General features: G+C 39.3%; 1 protein-coding gene across 1 annotated transcript in view; it reads left to right on the plus strand.

The window, feature by feature from the left end:
- Positions 1 to 16,654, plus strand: part of JMY (junction mediating and regulatory protein, p53 cofactor) — a 76,435-nt gene extending 59,781 nt beyond the window's left edge. The window contains exons 7-11 of the mRNA XM_060235857.1: positions 4,505 to 4,600; positions 8,139 to 8,225; positions 8,944 to 9,475; positions 10,672 to 10,980; positions 15,290 to 16,654. Of these exons, the coding sequence (XP_060091840.1) occupies positions 4,505 to 4,600; positions 8,139 to 8,225; positions 8,944 to 9,475; positions 10,672 to 10,979 (1,023 nt within the window). The 3' untranslated portion in view covers position 10,980; positions 15,290 to 16,654. The remainder of the gene's footprint in view (positions 1 to 4,504; positions 4,601 to 8,138; positions 8,226 to 8,943; positions 9,476 to 10,671; positions 10,981 to 15,289) is intronic.
- Positions 16,655 to 17,378: the final 724 nt, after the last annotated feature.

The raw sequence follows: 17,378 nt of genomic DNA on the forward strand, positions 1-17,378 counted from the left end.
TGGGAGCCCTAATAACAGCCTAGCCGCCGCATTCTGCACCAGCTGCAGCTTCCAGGCTTGGCACAAAGGCAGCCCCATGTAGAGGGCATTACAGTAATCCAGTCTTGAGGTGACCATTGCATGGATCACTGTTGCTAAGTCATGACGCTGCAGGAAGGGGGCCATCTGCCTCCCCCGTCTAAGATGGAAAAACGCGGATTTGGTAGTGGTCGCTATCTGAGCCTCCATTGACAAGGAAGGCTCCAGTAGAACCCCCAAGCTTTTGACCCTGTGTGCTGCTTTCAGTGGCGCACCGTCAAAAACCGGAAGGGGGATTTCTCTTCCTAGAACGCCACGATCCAAGCAAAGGACCTCTGTCTTCGTTAGATTCATCTTCAACCTACTCAGCCTGAGCCAACCTGCCACGGCTTGCAACGCTAGGTCCAGTCAGGCCGATGGTCCATTAGTAGATACAGCTGGGTGTCATCTGCATATTGGTGACACCCAAGCCCATACCTCTGGGCAAGGGGGTGCATGTAGATGTTAAATAACATCGGAGAGAGCACTGCCCCTTGCGGCACCCCACAATCTAGTGAGTGCCTCTGGGACAGTTCTCCCCCAATTGCCATCTTTTGTCCTCATCCATCAAGGAAGGAGGAAAGCCACTGTAAGGCCAACCCCCAAATCCCTGCGTTGGCGAGGCGACAGGTCAGTAACCGATGGTCGTCTGTGTCGAACGCAGCCAACAGTTCTAACAACATCAGCACCACCACGCCACCTCGATCCAGATGCCTCTGGAGATCATCTACCAAAGCAACCAGCACTGTCTCTGTCCCATGACCCGGGCGGAAGCCAGACTGGTGAGGATCTAAGATGGAAGCATCATCCAGAAAACTCTGCAGTTGTAAAGCTACTGCCCTCTCAATAATTTTACCCAAAAATGGTAAATTTGAGAACGGCCGATAATCTGCCAATTCGGCCGGATCTGCTGTAATCTTTTTCAAGAGAGGACGGACCATAGCCTCTTTAAGAGGTGTTGGAAAACGCCCCTCTGAGAGGGATCTATTTACAATGTCCAGTATCAGAGATTGTAAAACAAAATATTGCAAGTGGGCTAATATTTTAAGCATGTTTTATTTTAAGCAAAAAAACCCTCTTTAATTGTGTGTCTTTGCCCTTTTTAAAGTTTATATGTCCACTGCCTGGCATTACATTTTATGATACACATAACTCAGCCCAACAAGGTCTCATTTATGTCAGATCCGGCCCTCATAACAAATGAGTTCGACACCCCTGCAATAGATGTTGACTTCTTGACTTCCAGAAAGCTTTTGATAAAGTTCCTCATCAAAGGCTCCTAAGTAAGCTTAAGAGTCATGGGGTAAAAGGACAAGTCCTCTTGTGGATCAAAAACTGGCTAATTAATAGGAAACAGAGAGTGAGTATAAATGGGCAATTTTCTCAGTGGAGGGTGGTATGTAGTGGGGTGCTGCAGGGCTCAGTACTAGGTCCAATGCTTTTTAACTTATTCATTAATGATTTGGAGTTGGGAGTAAGCAGTGAAGTGGCTAAGTTTGTGGATGACACTAAATTGTTCAGGATGGTGAGAACCAGAGAGGATTGTGAGGCACTCCAAAGGGATCTGTTGAGGTTGGGTGAGTGGGCATCAACATGGCAAATGAGGTTCAATATGGCCAAGTGCAAGGTACACATTGGGACCAAAAATCCTAACTATAAATACAAGTTGATGGGGTGTGAACTGGAGGAGACTGACCAAGAGAGAGATCTTGGGAACGTGGTAGATAACTCACTGAAAATGTCAAGACAGTGTGTGACAGCAATAAAAAAGGCCAACGCTGTGCTGGGAATTATTAGGAAGGGAATTGAAAACAAATCAGCCAGTGTCATAATGCCCCTGTGTAAAACGATGCTGTGGCCTCATTTGGAGTACTCTGTGCAATTCTGGTCATCACGCCTCAAAAAAGATATTATAGCACTGCAAAAAGTGCAGAAATGGGCAACTAGAATGATTAAAGGGTTAGAACACTTTCCCTATGAAGAAAGGTTAAAACGCTTGGGGTTCTTTAGCTTGGAGAAATGTCGACTGAGGGGTGACATGATAGAGGTTTAGAAGATGTTGCATGGGATAGAGAGAAAGTAGAGAAAGACCTTCTTTTTTCCCTTTCTCACAATACAAGAACTTGTAGGTGCTCAATGGATAAAAAGAAGTACTTCTTCACCCCAAAAGTGATTAACATGTGGAATTCACTGCCACAGGAGGTGGCAGCGGCTACAGGCATAGCCAGCTTCAAGAGGGGATTGGATAAACATATGGAGCAGAGGTCCATCAGTGGCTATTAGCCACAGTGTATTTTTGGAACTCTCTGTCTGGGACAAGTGATGCTCTGTATTCTTGGTGCTTGGGAGAGGCAACAGTGTGAGGACTTCTAGTGTCCTGGCCCCACTGATGGACTTCCTAGGTTTTTTGGCTGCTGTGTGACACAGAGAGTTGGACTGGATGGGCCATTGGCCTGATCCAACACGACTTCTCTTATGTTCTTAAGAACCTATCACCAATCAGCTTCATTGGGTGCCTTATCACATCCATAATATGGCATCTTAGAACTGTAAATGCTGTCTGCTTTGTTAGTTATATGTTTATTGTATTGTATTACTTTTTATTATTTATATGTTTTAATTCTTTTGTCAAGTATTGGTCTAATAGCTAATAACAGGTCACATTGCCTTCCTGACAAGATCTTTGTTGCCATGTAGCAGTTTGATACTGTGCTGGTTCAGAATGTAAATATTGTTAGCAATTATCCCAGTACTACCACCTACTTGCTATACAGCAGTGCTATTAGTGTGAGTAGACCAAGCAACTATGGTATTATGGAAGGTGATATTGTAAAGACAGGATCTCATTTATGTCAAATCCGGCCCTCATAACAAATGAGTTCGACACCCCTGCTGTAAATTTTACTGTCCTATTTCTAACCCTCACCCCCCCCCCCAAAAAAAACAAAACAAAAACAAAAAACCCATACTTGCTTCTGGGCTTCATTCTTCAAACCCCCTGTGAGAAATTTGCTGAACTCTAAGATTTGACAACTTTCTAATATTTTCCCCCACCAAAAAATGGGAAAATATCTTATTGGCTCAGATTAAATTTATTGTTTTGAAATAAATATTAAAATATCCTTAAGTGGAATTAGAAACATAATGGAACTAGAACATTTTTTAAAACTGTGATGCAAACTGACATTTCTGTAAATTCTGAAGCATTCATGTCAAATTGAGTTTGAAGATTATCTAATTTAGGCTGCAGACTTACATTCCCATCTTAAAAAGCCAGCAGTATGCTGATGTCAACATGGCACTGGCATTGCCAGCTAGTATCCTATGGCTGTACTGCAGGGGGGCATTAAGTGACACAATGACCCCTCATCATGGCTTAAACACATCATGATCACACCAATGTGCATAGCAACCTCAACAATATCCAGCAGTCATGGAGCAGCATGCTGCCAACACACTGATGCGACCAACTGCCTTCCACTGATGTAGTCAAGGTTCCCTGATGTTACGCAGCCACCACACAAGTGTGGAATACCAGAAGATGGAGAAGGGACATCAGGCTGGCCCCTTTGCTCACTTTGTAGTTCTGTTTTTGTAGTCCTCTGTGGGCTACCTCAGGGATATATCTGAGGCTGGTGGGATTCAAAAAGCCAACTAAGTCCTCTCTCTGCTCATGGCACAACCTCCACACTGCCCCGGTCTGCACTGGCATAGGACTTATCCAACTTGCCACTGATGTAACTTGGAGGTATGCCAGTTTAGGGCTTAGTTATCCTGTGCCCTTTCAAGCCAGTGCTTTGGATGGGACTATTAATGGGCAGTACTGAAATAAAAACAAATAAGCAAATGCACCTATATGTCTATATTTTCTCATTCCATTCCATTTAATACAACAGAATCAGGATTTTACATCTGATGAAAAAGCACTAAGATTATTATAGGTTAGACCCAACAGTACCAGTCTAAGTTGCAAAAATGTATCTGAAATTAGTCATTTGTTGCAAATATGCATGAATGCCTTTGCAAAATGGTAGCATGAATAGAATATATTGAGCTGTATAAACAAATGTTCAAATTTCTCTGCACTTCAGTAATTACTTATGTGTATAATTTAACCTTTTATGTTTACAAAGCAATATTAGTTTACATGTGTGTTTTTAATGGACACACGGTTTATTTTGCAAAAGGAAAGAGTCGTTCATCTGTGTTCTTAGAATATTCTACAGCTCTCCTCACTAGAGTTATGCTGTATTGATGAGCTTTGTAATAAATGAAAAATAAATAAATAATGCTAATAAAGCATTAAAATATTTAACAAAGTTTTTGTTAGTGTCTCTATATAAATTCATTTGTTTAATTTATTAATTTCTGCCTTTTTTGATCTCTAGGGCTATTAAATCCTTTTCCAAATCTTGACTTTATATTTTATAATCTTGTGCCCTTACAGGAGATCTGCATTGCAAAACATAACGAAAAATTCCTGCAGCACCTTCAAAGTGAAGGGCAGTCAAATGCACATCATACGGGGAAGTTTGTGAGTTTGGTTTGGTTAAAATTAAAAGGAGCCTTCAGTTAATTATGTCTGTCCCTCTTCCAGGGCTGGTCTGAGCTATCCTGCCGAGCTAGGGAATTAAAATACCGCCCCCCCCCCAATTGTGTTGTGTCATGTGCTGAGCAGCACAGCAATAGCAGTTAAATGATCAACAGTTGACTGAGATACTGCTTTCTTCCTTTCAGTTTTAATTTCAGTAATTCTCATTCTCTTTTGCTCCTCAGAAATCTAGACTAAATGCTAAATCCAGATTTCTGAGCACAATCACTACCTAGATTCAAATTCCCATTTTCCCTGTAAATATGCATTGAAAAAGTGGATACATTTGAAAATGTAGGCAGCTTCTCTTTCTTCAAGGCATTGACACAGCAGAGCATGTGCCTAACTCAACGCACAGCAGCCAAGAAGGTCAGAGCGCCTGCTCCGGCTGCAACACCACTGAGGATGTTCTCCGCAGCTGAGAACGAAACGTCTGGAAGGAAAACTTTCTCCAGTAGAACACGGCACTTGAGCCCGAAAGATTCTACAAACCCTAATCATGTGCCTAGACTTTGGCACCCAGCTGGTTGCTTAGTTTGCAACCATCATTTAGTTGATGGAAATTAGAGCAGTGTTTGATATTTTCAAACAAATTTTAATGTTAATTGTTTTGCATAGCAGTTTAAACTTAAATGGGTTAGATTCAAAGGACTGCAAGTAGAGCTCTGCTTGCAGAACTGATCTTCCCTGCCTTTTCCTCTCCAATGCAATCCCCTGCATTGTTTGAAAAGCAGCTTTTATGGCTTGCGAATAGGGGTGTGTTTTTGGTTCAGCCAAATTGAATACAACCCCAAATAACAGCTGATTCAGCTGTGTTCAGCTCAGAGTGCCACTGTGGCAGTGTAGTGCCACACACAGAGGATCTTAGCTCAAATCTGAGAATCTCTCTGAATTACAAACCTAGAGGAGTGCTTTCTGCATGGACTGCAGCACAGAAACAGTGCATTGAATGCACTGGTGCTAAGCAGCAGAGCCCAGTGGCAACTTAATAGTGACCAGCCCAGTGGCATAATCCTGCCAACTACTGCCCAACAGCTGAACCAGTGCCCTTGTGGCCTGGGCATAACAAAAGATGAATAGACACAAATCTGAAATTAAGATTCACAAAACTGAGCATTCTGTTTAACTGTGATGTCATTTCAGGAGGTTGCTTAATTACAATCTTTACACTCATTGCAAAACTCAGGGCAATGGAACCCCTGCACTAGGCTGGTCACTATTAGGTGGGCACAGTTGGCTTTCCACTGCAGAGATTCTGTAGTCTAGGAGAATCTGATTACTGTTTGTGTTTGCAAGTTTTTGCCAGCATAGGAAACAATGGTGGGATGGGGGCACCCTCTTTGAGTGCCCCTAGATTTGGACCCCTTGGTCCAATCTTTTTGAAACTTGGGGTTTCTGTGGGGGAGAGGCCCCTGCAGATGCCCTGCAAATTTGATGTCTCTCCCTCAAACCTCTCCCCCACAGTCACCATTCATTATACCCTATTTTGCCATTGACTTCAATGGCCCATAGGGTATAATGGATCCGTATATTCAGGAATAGCCAAATACCTTCCGAATCAGATTCTGCTGTTGAATCTGATATTCAGAGATATTCAGCCCTCCAAATATTTTGACCCTGAATAACTTTGAACCCAAATTTTACCTTTTTTTTTTTGGGCACATCCCTATATAGGGACCCACAGAAGCTTGCCTGTATGCAACCATATGTGGACAGAAAGTTGATGATTTTGCAGTCCCTTTTGATCCCCAGAAAGATCATTCCTGAGGCTGGTAGACCTGTGCAGGGAAATATCTATTTGGGAGGAGTGAGAAAGGATGAAATCTTCCATTTTGTGTCTTCTGCAAGTACAGCTCTTCTGATGGAAGTAAAAGGATGGGGCAACTTCATCCCCTTTTCATTCCTCACCACAGTGCCCCAGCCTGCACAGATATTTCCCTCTGTAGATCCTGTGACCCCAGGAATGATCATTCTCTGTGTTCAAAGAGTTGTAATGGAAAGGAGTGCAAGAATACTCTGCACTTTCCATGCACACACGGCCAGTGTGGGATGAAAGGTGGATGTTTTGCAGTGGGAAAAATGAATCACTGAAAACTGTGTGAGCAGAAATGGCCCTGTACTTGTGAAGGAGAGACATCTAGTATACTGTGTTGAAGAGGCTGCATAGTAATCTGATGCAGTGAATATAGTTACCATTTTGGTAAATCAGTCTTCAGTGGTCTGTTTTTTCTCTTGATTTTTTTTTTAAAAAAAACCTTATTGTCTGTCTTTACAAAGCCTTCTATCAGATAAAGCAAGTATTGTTAACACATAAATATGCTGTTTTTTCAAGCTAGTAAGTTTTAGACATTGATTACTGCTGATTATCTAAACGTGAAATGGAAAGCAAATTGATCAATAAGAACGGAACAAAAAGGTTGTGGATTGATGTGGAAGAGCATGCTTTTGATGTTGTTTTGAAAATCTGAAAATTCTAACTAGAATTGTAAAATTAAACAAACTTATATGGTGATTATTATATTATTATTTTGATGCTGGCCCAGCCAAGGGATTTGAGGGAAGAGACAAAATCACCTTCTTATTTTCTGCTTCTGAAATGGCATACCAGAGGCTTTTGAAAGTTTAAAATAAAATGTTTTGTTTTAACTTAAAGGTGGAAAGATCAGGAAGAATCAGGGTTAGGATGTGTGAGAACAGATGATAAAAACTATTACACACTAATTCCAGATAATTTGCTGCCAACAAATAAGTGTTTCTGCCATTCAGTGAGGTCTTTTAAAACTTTGAGGAGAGAGGGTTTCTTTTTAGTTTTTGCTTTAACATGCAAGCATAGGTTTCTGAATTTCGCTAACACTTCAGGTTTAGAAGGCAGGAACATTCAACCCAGTTCCCAAAATCCTTCTTTATAAGACTAGGGATCACTCCTCTCTTAACTAGAAACAATTTCCCTTTTCAGCTTGAATGGGGATTGTCTCTGATTCTTACTCCTTTTGCCTCTTTCCCAGTCCACCATCAGCACCTAATTTTCTCTTCTTCAACTGTAAGATCGCACCTGTCATTTCCTAACTGACATTCTCCACAGAATTCCTTTTGAACAGCCTGTCACTCAAAGGTTCTAAGTTAGAACAATAACCCTTCATAGTCCATCACAATATACTAACTCAGCAAAAGTGAGATACACTGTGTTAAATGGAGAAAACAGAAATAACTGCAAAACAATGAAATATAAACCAATAAAACCACTGAATGCAGTCTTATGAAATGTAAGAGGATATTGGTTTATAATTAATGTATAGAAAATTCTTAAACTAATAATTGAAAGATTGTGCATCAAGAGAATCAGTTTTACAAATTCAATTGATGAGCTCTCACAAGTATTGATGAACAGAACATGATGCAGTGCTGTGGGAAAATGTCATCTACATTTCAGTATACTGCTATGTTCTTCTCTCCTGTTTACATTTTTGTTTTTTATACTTAAAAGAGAGAGCATTTGCAAGATGAGGAAGAAACAAAAAGCTCATGGGTTAGTCAAGAGCGGCAGAAAACACTGGATAGACTTCGAACATTTAAGCAGGTAACTAGATGAAGGTGGACATTCTTTTATGCTTATGCATCAATAAATGTACAATAATCATTCATTAGCATTCATTATCACTTATTAATAAGAGTATCTTTAGTTATGGAATTGTAAAGGATGTTTCATTTTTTAGTTATACAAGTTTATCCTGCATGTAGCCCCTGAGGCAATGTTGCCTCTTTTGCTTTCCTAAAAGCATTAAAAAAATCTCAGATTTTTTAATTCTAGCCCTTGTGGTTTCTTCAGATAATCTTAGAAACGTTAAGGGCACTACTAAGACTCAGGTTCTCACATTACATATCTGTTTCCAGTTTATCTGAAAATTTTGCTGGGGTGAATTATGATTATGAGCTTTTGGAGAGAGTGTGAATAAGTCTCTTTACCATGCATCTTATGTTGCTTCTGCAGAAATACAAAGTGTATTTTAAACTTTCATGATTCTCCCTTTGAACTGAGGTATACTTACTTTGCTTCTTCCTCCAAGAGAGATTCATTATTTGAAGGTTACCAGTTTGAGGATAAACAGATCTAATGTTAATCTCTGTATGCCTGTGTCTGTAGTTCTCTCAGATAGTCCTTCTGGTGTTTTTAGATGTGGTATAATATTGAATTGCTTTCCTATTGAAACTGTGGAACAAAACATTAGAATGAAGCATGTAGTTCTATATGTACATTGTATAATTGCCTAATTTTAAATTTGTGTCTTTTTCCTAAGCGTTATCCTGGTCAGGTAATACTCAAATCAACCAGACTCCGACTGGCCCACTCAAGAAGAAAAAGTATAGCCAGTTCGGTATCTTCTGCTGATCATCCCCTGTCTTTACCAATAACCACACAGACTGATGAGAGACCCCAAGAAGTGGGGCCAGAAAAAGTCACCCAACCCTTACAAATCCATGAGCCTAAGAATTTAGTAGAATATGAAAAGACTTTTTTACCTCCCTATGACGTTACCTCTGAATTTTCTCAAACTACGTCTCTTCCGGCTGAACTGAAACCAGACGTAATTGGTGAGGCACCACTTCCTCCTCCGCTCCCACCACCGCCACCACCTTTGCCCACCAAGGAACAATCTACTCAGTGTTCTGAAAAAACCAGTAGCCCTGTTAAACAGGACAGCATGGAGAAGCCAACCCTACTGAGCACCATTGCACCATCAGCTCATTTCTTTGATAGCAGTCAGTTAGTCAGTGCCAAGAAGAAGCTAAAGAAGACTGGTGATTTAGAAGGACTGCAGAGGAGAAGAGGTAGCTCTTCATTTTTATTTGTTTGTTGACTGCAGTTCTATTGTATATGATTATCTGGAAATAAAAAGTAGTGATCAGTTTGCTCCTGTGTTGATGTTCGTTTTGAATAATAACTAAAAATAACGGCCAGGAGCTAAGATACTAAAACAAGTAGTTATGCACACTAAGGAAAGCTAAGGACTTGTATGTCTTGAACAGCATTTCCACAGCATTCTATAGTATGACATGGAGGACTTCTGTTTAAAACACAAAGCAAAACAAAGCTTGGCAGCACATAAAATAGTTCTTCGGATGTTGGCCGGTGGAATCATCTACATTCTTTGAATTTGTACTATGGTTATTTTAATATTTTGTTAATTTAGGTAGCTCTTATATCATCTTAACAACAGCAAGTGTGGGGCCACAAGACTTGTGGGGGGGGATCCTATTTCCTCATTCCTGTTGTTGAGCCGATGTGGCTCCAGGCCTCACGACTCACCTTTGAGCCCAGCTGCACCTTTGAGCCTAGCTGCAGCAGTAATATGCAGGAACTCCTTTGCATATTAGGCCACACACCTCTGATGTAGCCAGTCTTCTAAGAGCTTACAGTAGGCCCTGTAAGCTCTTGGAGGATTGGCTATATTAGGGGTGTGTGGTTAAATATGCAAAGGAGTCCCTGCTACAAAAAAAAGCCCTGTCTGGGAGATTGTCAGATGAAAACAGCCTCCTCCCGAATTCCATCCTCTTGTTTTTCATCTTCCTTCTGGGTGGCTGTGATCCATTAATCAAGTTGCAATTTCACTGCTAGAATTGTAGAGATATACCAATGAAGCTCTATAATACTTGACAACTTTTATTTGTGCCTGGGAAATTGGAAATGTTCCCTGACAAAGTCTACCTACTGATAGTAGTGCTTGATTTTTGGTGAGCAACAAATAAGAGAGTGTACATTGTATAGCTGATATATTTAGTCAGAAATGGAAATATAAATTTAGAGAAATAATTTAAAAGCTAAAACTTGCAAGTTACAATAGATTATGTTGGAAAACTCAAGGATATCCCCTCCAATGCTTAAAATAAAAAACTCTTTGCAGTTTTTGTAAAATGATGCGTTTTCTAATGCATGTTTAATAAATAATTTCTGTAACATAAAACATAAAAAAATTGAAGCTACAATGTGCCAAAATACCCTAAACAGATCCTATGATTTACTGCAGTGAGTTCACCGATGGATGAGGTGTTGGCTTCTTTGAAGCGTGGAAGCTTCCATCTGAGGAAGGTTGAGCAGAGAAACCTTCCTCCTTTCCCAGATGAAGATGACAGCAATAACATCCTAGCACAGATAAGAAAAGGAGTGAAACTGAAGAAGGTGCAAAAGGACTTGATGCGAGAGTCATTCACAATTTTGCCTGATGATGATCCTTTGACACGCAGCATCCATGAAGCACTACGGCGAATTAAGGAGGCATCACCAGAGTCTGAAGACGAGGAGGAGAATCTTCCTTGTACGGACTGGGAAAATTAAGGTGTAATGTTCCTACTTTTAATACAGATTTGGTTTCTCCAAGCTAGTAGCAGCCTTGGTAGGAATAGGCATGAGCTGTCCTATTTATATTCTGTGAGAGAAGAACACCTGTGGCCTAAGACCCACATTGCAAAATGTATGCATGTAGCTCAAAATAAAAGGAACATTTTATCTGGGATGTTTAGAGTAAATAGCATTAGACTGAAATACAGAATGACTTTACTCAAAATAACTGTTAGAAATTAAAGGGGCTTATTATTTTCAAGCTCAAGCAACATGTTATATGTCAGTAGAACACTCCAGCATAATACAGAAACCTTCCAGCCACCAAGACTGAAAAAAAAAAATGCATCACTGAAATGCATATCTGGAAAGACTTGTATGGTATAATGTAGAGCTAACTTTGTTGTAAGTTATGCCTACATCATGTCTTGCTCCTGAAAGATTCAGGCACACCCTGACTGTGGGAATGCCTCAGTTGCTTCCTTCCTGAGGGTCATAAAAATGTGGCAGGGATGAATGGGGATCTTATTTGTTCTGATCTGGAAATCAGTGTGTACTGATCTTTTGTGTGTACAGGCTCCCCATTTGGTTTGAGGAGTAAAAATCATAGATTGACATAAAAATGTACTTTTTCCAGCAGGGAGCTTGCTGGATGTGGGGCACTTTAAAATGCAATCCTAAACAGAGTTACACCTTTCTAAGCCCACTGCCTTCTACTTACAAGGGTATAAATGGACTACACCATTATTCCAATTTTCTAATTAGAGAAGATATGAGGATGCAGTTGATTATTGCATAATTGATACAAAATGTTTGAACTGAAATTAGGTTATAAGGAATTTGGGAATATATATTAGTACTTCTTTAAGTAGAAACTAGGATTTTTTTATTTCTAAAAATCTACTGCAAGTGCAGAATTGTGTCGTCCTTATCTAGCTCTTATGGGGAACAAATGAAAGTATTCTTCTTACAGGTTCAAAAATTATTTGCTTCTTCTTTAAGACGTTTGTCCTGGTAGAGGATGCATTTTCATTGTACTCGAAGTTTTTGTGGAAGGGGATCATAATAAGCAAATCTTGACTATCTATGATGAGGAATAGACTTTGGGAAAGATAATAACTGTGGCTTGGTAAAACCTTAGTAAAAATTGTGTAACAATGTTAATCTGATTTCAGAGTTGCAGGTTGAAACATATGTTGTTTTAATCAGACATAAGATTTATTCTTATCATAGTTGTTATCAATTTGACAGAGATGACCCCACTTAATTAATATATGAATTAGCATGCCAGTAACTAATTGCAAGAAAATTTAATCAAAATGAAGGTCACATCCAATATCGGCAAGGCAAGTGTTCCAGTAAGGGGAAATTAATTTAGTACTGTAGCCCATATAAAGTATGAAATTATTAATTTACTTGGGAAAAGTGGTAGAGCCAAATACAACTGCAGGGGAAAACAGTTAAAAATTAAAACTTCCACATTGTCTCCAACTGTAGGCTCTTATGCACACCTGCCAGACAGCCATTTCAAGATATTTCATCTCGCCAAGCAAAAGCAATCTCTCCCCATTTAGTTCCTGGGGATTTTATGTGTATGTGTGTGTGTGTGTGTACATATAAACATGCAATGGCCTGGGATATAAAGTCAGTCTGTATTATTTTATTGCAGATAAGAGATAGTGACCTCTTTAACACCGTCTTGTGAGTTTACAGGAATGCAAAATTTGAATGAGTATCTTCACAAAACATGCAAAGCACCCACAGCAGAACAGCTTTCTAGATTACCATGTTCCAACAATTGTAAACCCCAGCTAAGTGTGCACTGAAAACTCCAAAATCTGATTCAAATTTGATTTTTCATCAAGGACAGCGAGCAAGTTAGAAAATTCTATGAATCTTTCAGTACCATTTATCCAAAGTTAACAGCCTCTGATTTGCTTGTACACTCAAGAAATAAACCATGAAGGCTTGAAAGTCAGCAACTTTGACTCACTACCCATTTGATCTCAGGAGAATGATAATATAAAAGTTAGTATCCTATATGAGAAAACTTCACAGTTCAATAGGGAAACAAACACCTTTTTTGCACAAGGCTTGTTCCAGGTGGAAAGCCCTTTTGCTCCCGGGGCTTCTCTCCATTTTCACACAAGTTGCCCCAGAGCTGCGAGTTAGTGCAGTGCTCTTCTGCAGCAAGCAGGATCCTCTTCCAAGCGGTTTCTGCTTGCTGCGGGAAAACAGCACGCCAACTCACAGCTCTGGGGCAACTTGTGCAAAAATGGAGAGAAGCGCCAGGATCAAAAGGGCTCTCCACTCGGAACAACTTCTAGTGCGAAATCAGTCACAGTGAACTGTGTTATGGTGATAGATCCAGGTGGGCAGCCATGTTGGTCTGAAGCAATAAAACAAAGTAGAAGTCCACTAGCACCTTTAAGACCAACAAAGATTTATTCAGAATGTAAGCTTTCACATGCATGCATACTTCTTCAGACCAGGATTGCCACTGGATTTTAACTTTGTACCACTTCGTATTCTAAACCACTGCCCACCAGCTATATGTAGCTCTGCCCACTGTACCTCCTTCCTTGTCTGAAGAGGCCATTTTCTGGCTTTGTTATTCTTTCTACGAGTCCTTGCCTTGGAAACTTGTGGTGCAGTGGTCTGTACTTAAAAAGTGTCTGAGGCAAGTTGCCATCCTGGACAGCTATGATCAATGTTTTCTTTTCCTGGACAAGGGACACAGAGTCCTGCACATAGTGCCAGCACTTCACTGAACAAGTTTGCTACAATCACTCCATTCCAGAATTGCCTTGAGGGAGCATGCTTTGCTGGCATTGGATTTGATGGTCCACCTGCTTGGTCTTGATGCTTCCATTGTCTCCACTTACATTAAAGCCTTTCAGCAGTGATTCCTTTGCAACCTATTCAGGGGCATAAAATCTTAAGTCCAAGTACCACTAGCATACCTTTTTAGAAATGAAGAGAGAGAAAGTTCAGTACCCAGTGGTGGAACTGCAGTCTCCACAACTTCCTGTCTTTCTACTAGTCATGTCTTTGGGATTATGCATTGTCTTTCTGACAGCTCTGTCATCATCTTGGACTGATTTGGCTCAGACCCTTTCATCACCATTTCACCCTCTGTATCTTCTTCACATCCAGTCTTGAAAACTAAGCAGAGGGTCTTATTCTTCCAAGAAACCCACTTTTAGAAGTTTAGAATACAAATATAAAGTACAGCAATGGGACTACTGTTTCCTCTTTCCTCACCCTGCCCTCAATTCCCAGCATATTTGAGCCTTCACAGGAAAAAAGGGAAATTAAAAATATACTTTTTTGAAACAAACAAGAATTGCAGCTAGTTTGATAGCATAGAATAGAAAGTCTTCTTTTCAGCAGCGGTCTCTCTCAAGACTGCCAACTACTCTGTGATCAATGTTCCTTGTGCGGAATGTTCTATTGTACCATTTCCTTCAGGGTTAAAGATCTTTACATACTTTCCCCAAATACATTAGATTTACAGCAAACAAATAGATCTGGACCTGTCAGCTGCACTGCTGTGGCTTGAAAAGGCTAAGGCAAGAATTGAAGACCTACCATTTGTAGAAAAGGTTTAGTCTAAATATAGTTGACATCCTGGAACCTAGTCACCCTTGCATATGACCCACTTTTTATGATCTTCTACCAAGACCAAAGTTATCTTTCACTAGATCTGTCCTTTTAATCTTGAAGTTGTTTAGCCTTTTCATGTACAGTATGGTGTTAACCTGCCAATTTTCTTTCTCACCTAAGAATGATATTGAGAAGAAGTTCCAGTCTTGGATGTAACATGGGCAATCACATTTTACACCCATTGCACAAAAGACCTTTGAAGGGATCAGAACCTTTTACTCTGCTACAGTAGACATAGGAAAGATCAAAAGGATGGTATCACTTCATTATCTGTCTATCTCCTTGTGCTGTAAGCTGGCAGAACAGTCTTTACAGACATATTCTGCATGAGTAGTAGGAAAAAAGCAAGAGATAAACTGGTAACAGCTCTCAAATTCTGTGTCCTTCCTTCCCTTGATTCCTAGTCATATGCCGATCTAGTCTTGTTCTCTGACATCAAAGAAATAAATGGGTCATGAGAGACTGAGAAAAGGTGATGGATCAGAATATGAGGGGAAAATAGCTTACAGGACAGTAGTTTTGAAGCCATAGATTTGCATAAAAAGAATTTGCATGAAAAGATACTGAATTTTTAAGTGGAATTTGAATAAAATATAATTTATGTCATTTGTCCTTAAGCTGTTTTGTTTTTGTTTAAACAGGTGCTAAGGATTCCACAAGACACAGTTTTCCTTTCACTTCTGACCATTCAGAATCAGCAACTTCAGTCTGGGAAAGGCTTACTCTGACAAACAATTTGATATGTATATGAGTCTCAATACATTTTTTTAAATTCATCGTAGAAGATTGTGGTTGGACCAAACACTACCTTCTTTAGATGTGCATTTTGTGTAACACTGAGGAGAGTGATCCCTTCAAGATATTTTCTAGTTCTTCACTCACTTTTTACATTTGTGTGACATACAGTCTAAGTAGCAGCTATTGCAACAAAGTTTCTTCCTAAGTTTAACCAGGACAGGTATGAAAACCAGTTCACTGAAGACTTTAAGAAACAAATTACTACATTCATGTCAGCTTCTTACACAACAGCACAATTACGTAAAGTTTATCACTGTATTTTTCATGGAGGAGGTGGATTTCAGAGATATTATGCATTTGTTAATTACTCCAAAAAAAGAGAAAGAAAGTGCAAGATAGTTTGAAAATGAGAGGAGGTGGCTATGCAGAGTAATGGAAAGTATCATGGTGTGGAAGGCATGTATTTAAGAATGTATTTGTTTACAGCCTAATACATTTAAAATGGTATATATAAGAACCCTTTAGAAAGACATGTATACTGTATACATCATATATTTTTAAATTAGATTTTTTCCCCCTTTGCTCTTATGAATAACAATGTTTTAACTTCAGGGCTGAGTTATAATAAAGTTACATAAAATTTTATTTATAGAAGCAATATTTTGTAATGACAATTATTATAATTATTTTTGTCTTAGTTTGCCTGTCTTTGATTAATCTAAGAAACCTTTATTTAAAGAGAATGCAAAACTGAAATAAGATTTTACTTTTGTGAGATTTGTAATTTTTTTTCAGTTTTGTTGTTCCCTTTTAATTGTTGGACAGATCTGAATTATATAACAGTCTGCTTATTTGAAAATACTTTTTCTTTTAACCCTGATTGTATAATGGTGTAATTGAGGCACAGCTTCCAGTACAGTGAATATCTAAAGCAACCTAATCCCAAACAGCATGACTCATAGCTGCAGGCAGCTAGTTTTATACTGAGCAGTATTTCTGCACCAGGGTTAATCTTGACCATTTTAAAATTCTGTGTTGGATGGGAATCTCCACTGTAGGAGAATCTTGAGCTTACCCAGCTTTTTATTTAAAACAGTTTGATGTTTACTGAGCTTAAAAAACTATGATCCCTTATCTTAGAAAAACGTGATTCGCTATACTCATTCACTGTCCTGTTACAAGCAGATTCCATGAGTTTGTGTATTAGAAAGAATGCATATAATAATTCCTCTTACTTGTATACAAAGAGGTTAAATATCTTGCCCTTTTTCTTTTTAAAAATAGTTGGGGAGCCGTAACCATTGACAATATGTTGTGTAATTCAGTGCATCTCAGCTCTTGGAAATGTTGGGATTTTCGGTAGTGACCACCTTGATCAGTAAAGATCATAATATCAAATGTTTTAATGGAACACCTGCCATTCTGTACTTGGTGGGTCTGCTTTTGAAGCTTGTTGCCTTATATAGTGCAAAATGCTATCCTTTTCAGAAAGTAAACTTGAGAATTGCATGAATTCAGTTAATATGGGAACACCTTCTGTTGAGAAGACAAAGTTCTATTGTGTGTTGAACATAAATTTGTAGGAAACAAGACAACCCACCTTTTCTCCCAAGTTATTGCATCTTAACCAAAATTGCATTATACAGTACATAGTTAAAATCCCAGGTAATGCAGGGTTCAGTGGCAATAATTCAGTAGCTGACAAATAATATATCTGTAAACCTTTACCATGTCTGTAGTCTGTGTGCTTTCGCTGTTGGTCACCCACTCTTCAAATTTCCCCTGTATAACATATTATGTTTGAATTTTTTAGCCATAACACAAAACATGAACTTCTGAAATTAAGATTATGTGGATCATGTATCGCTTCACACTGTCAGTTGCAGCAGCAACACATTTCTCTGGAGAGTTCACATAGATATTGATAAAACTTCTGAGTAAGGAAATTATTATTTGTTGGAAGCTAGGAGTGACATTCCTTGTCATTGCACT

Source organism: Heteronotia binoei, chromosome 4, assembly GCF_032191835.1.
Source record: "Heteronotia binoei isolate CCM8104 ecotype False Entrance Well chromosome 4, APGP_CSIRO_Hbin_v1, whole genome shotgun sequence".
Taxonomy (NCBI): Eukaryota; Metazoa; Chordata; class Lepidosauria; order Squamata; family Gekkonidae; genus Heteronotia; species Heteronotia binoei.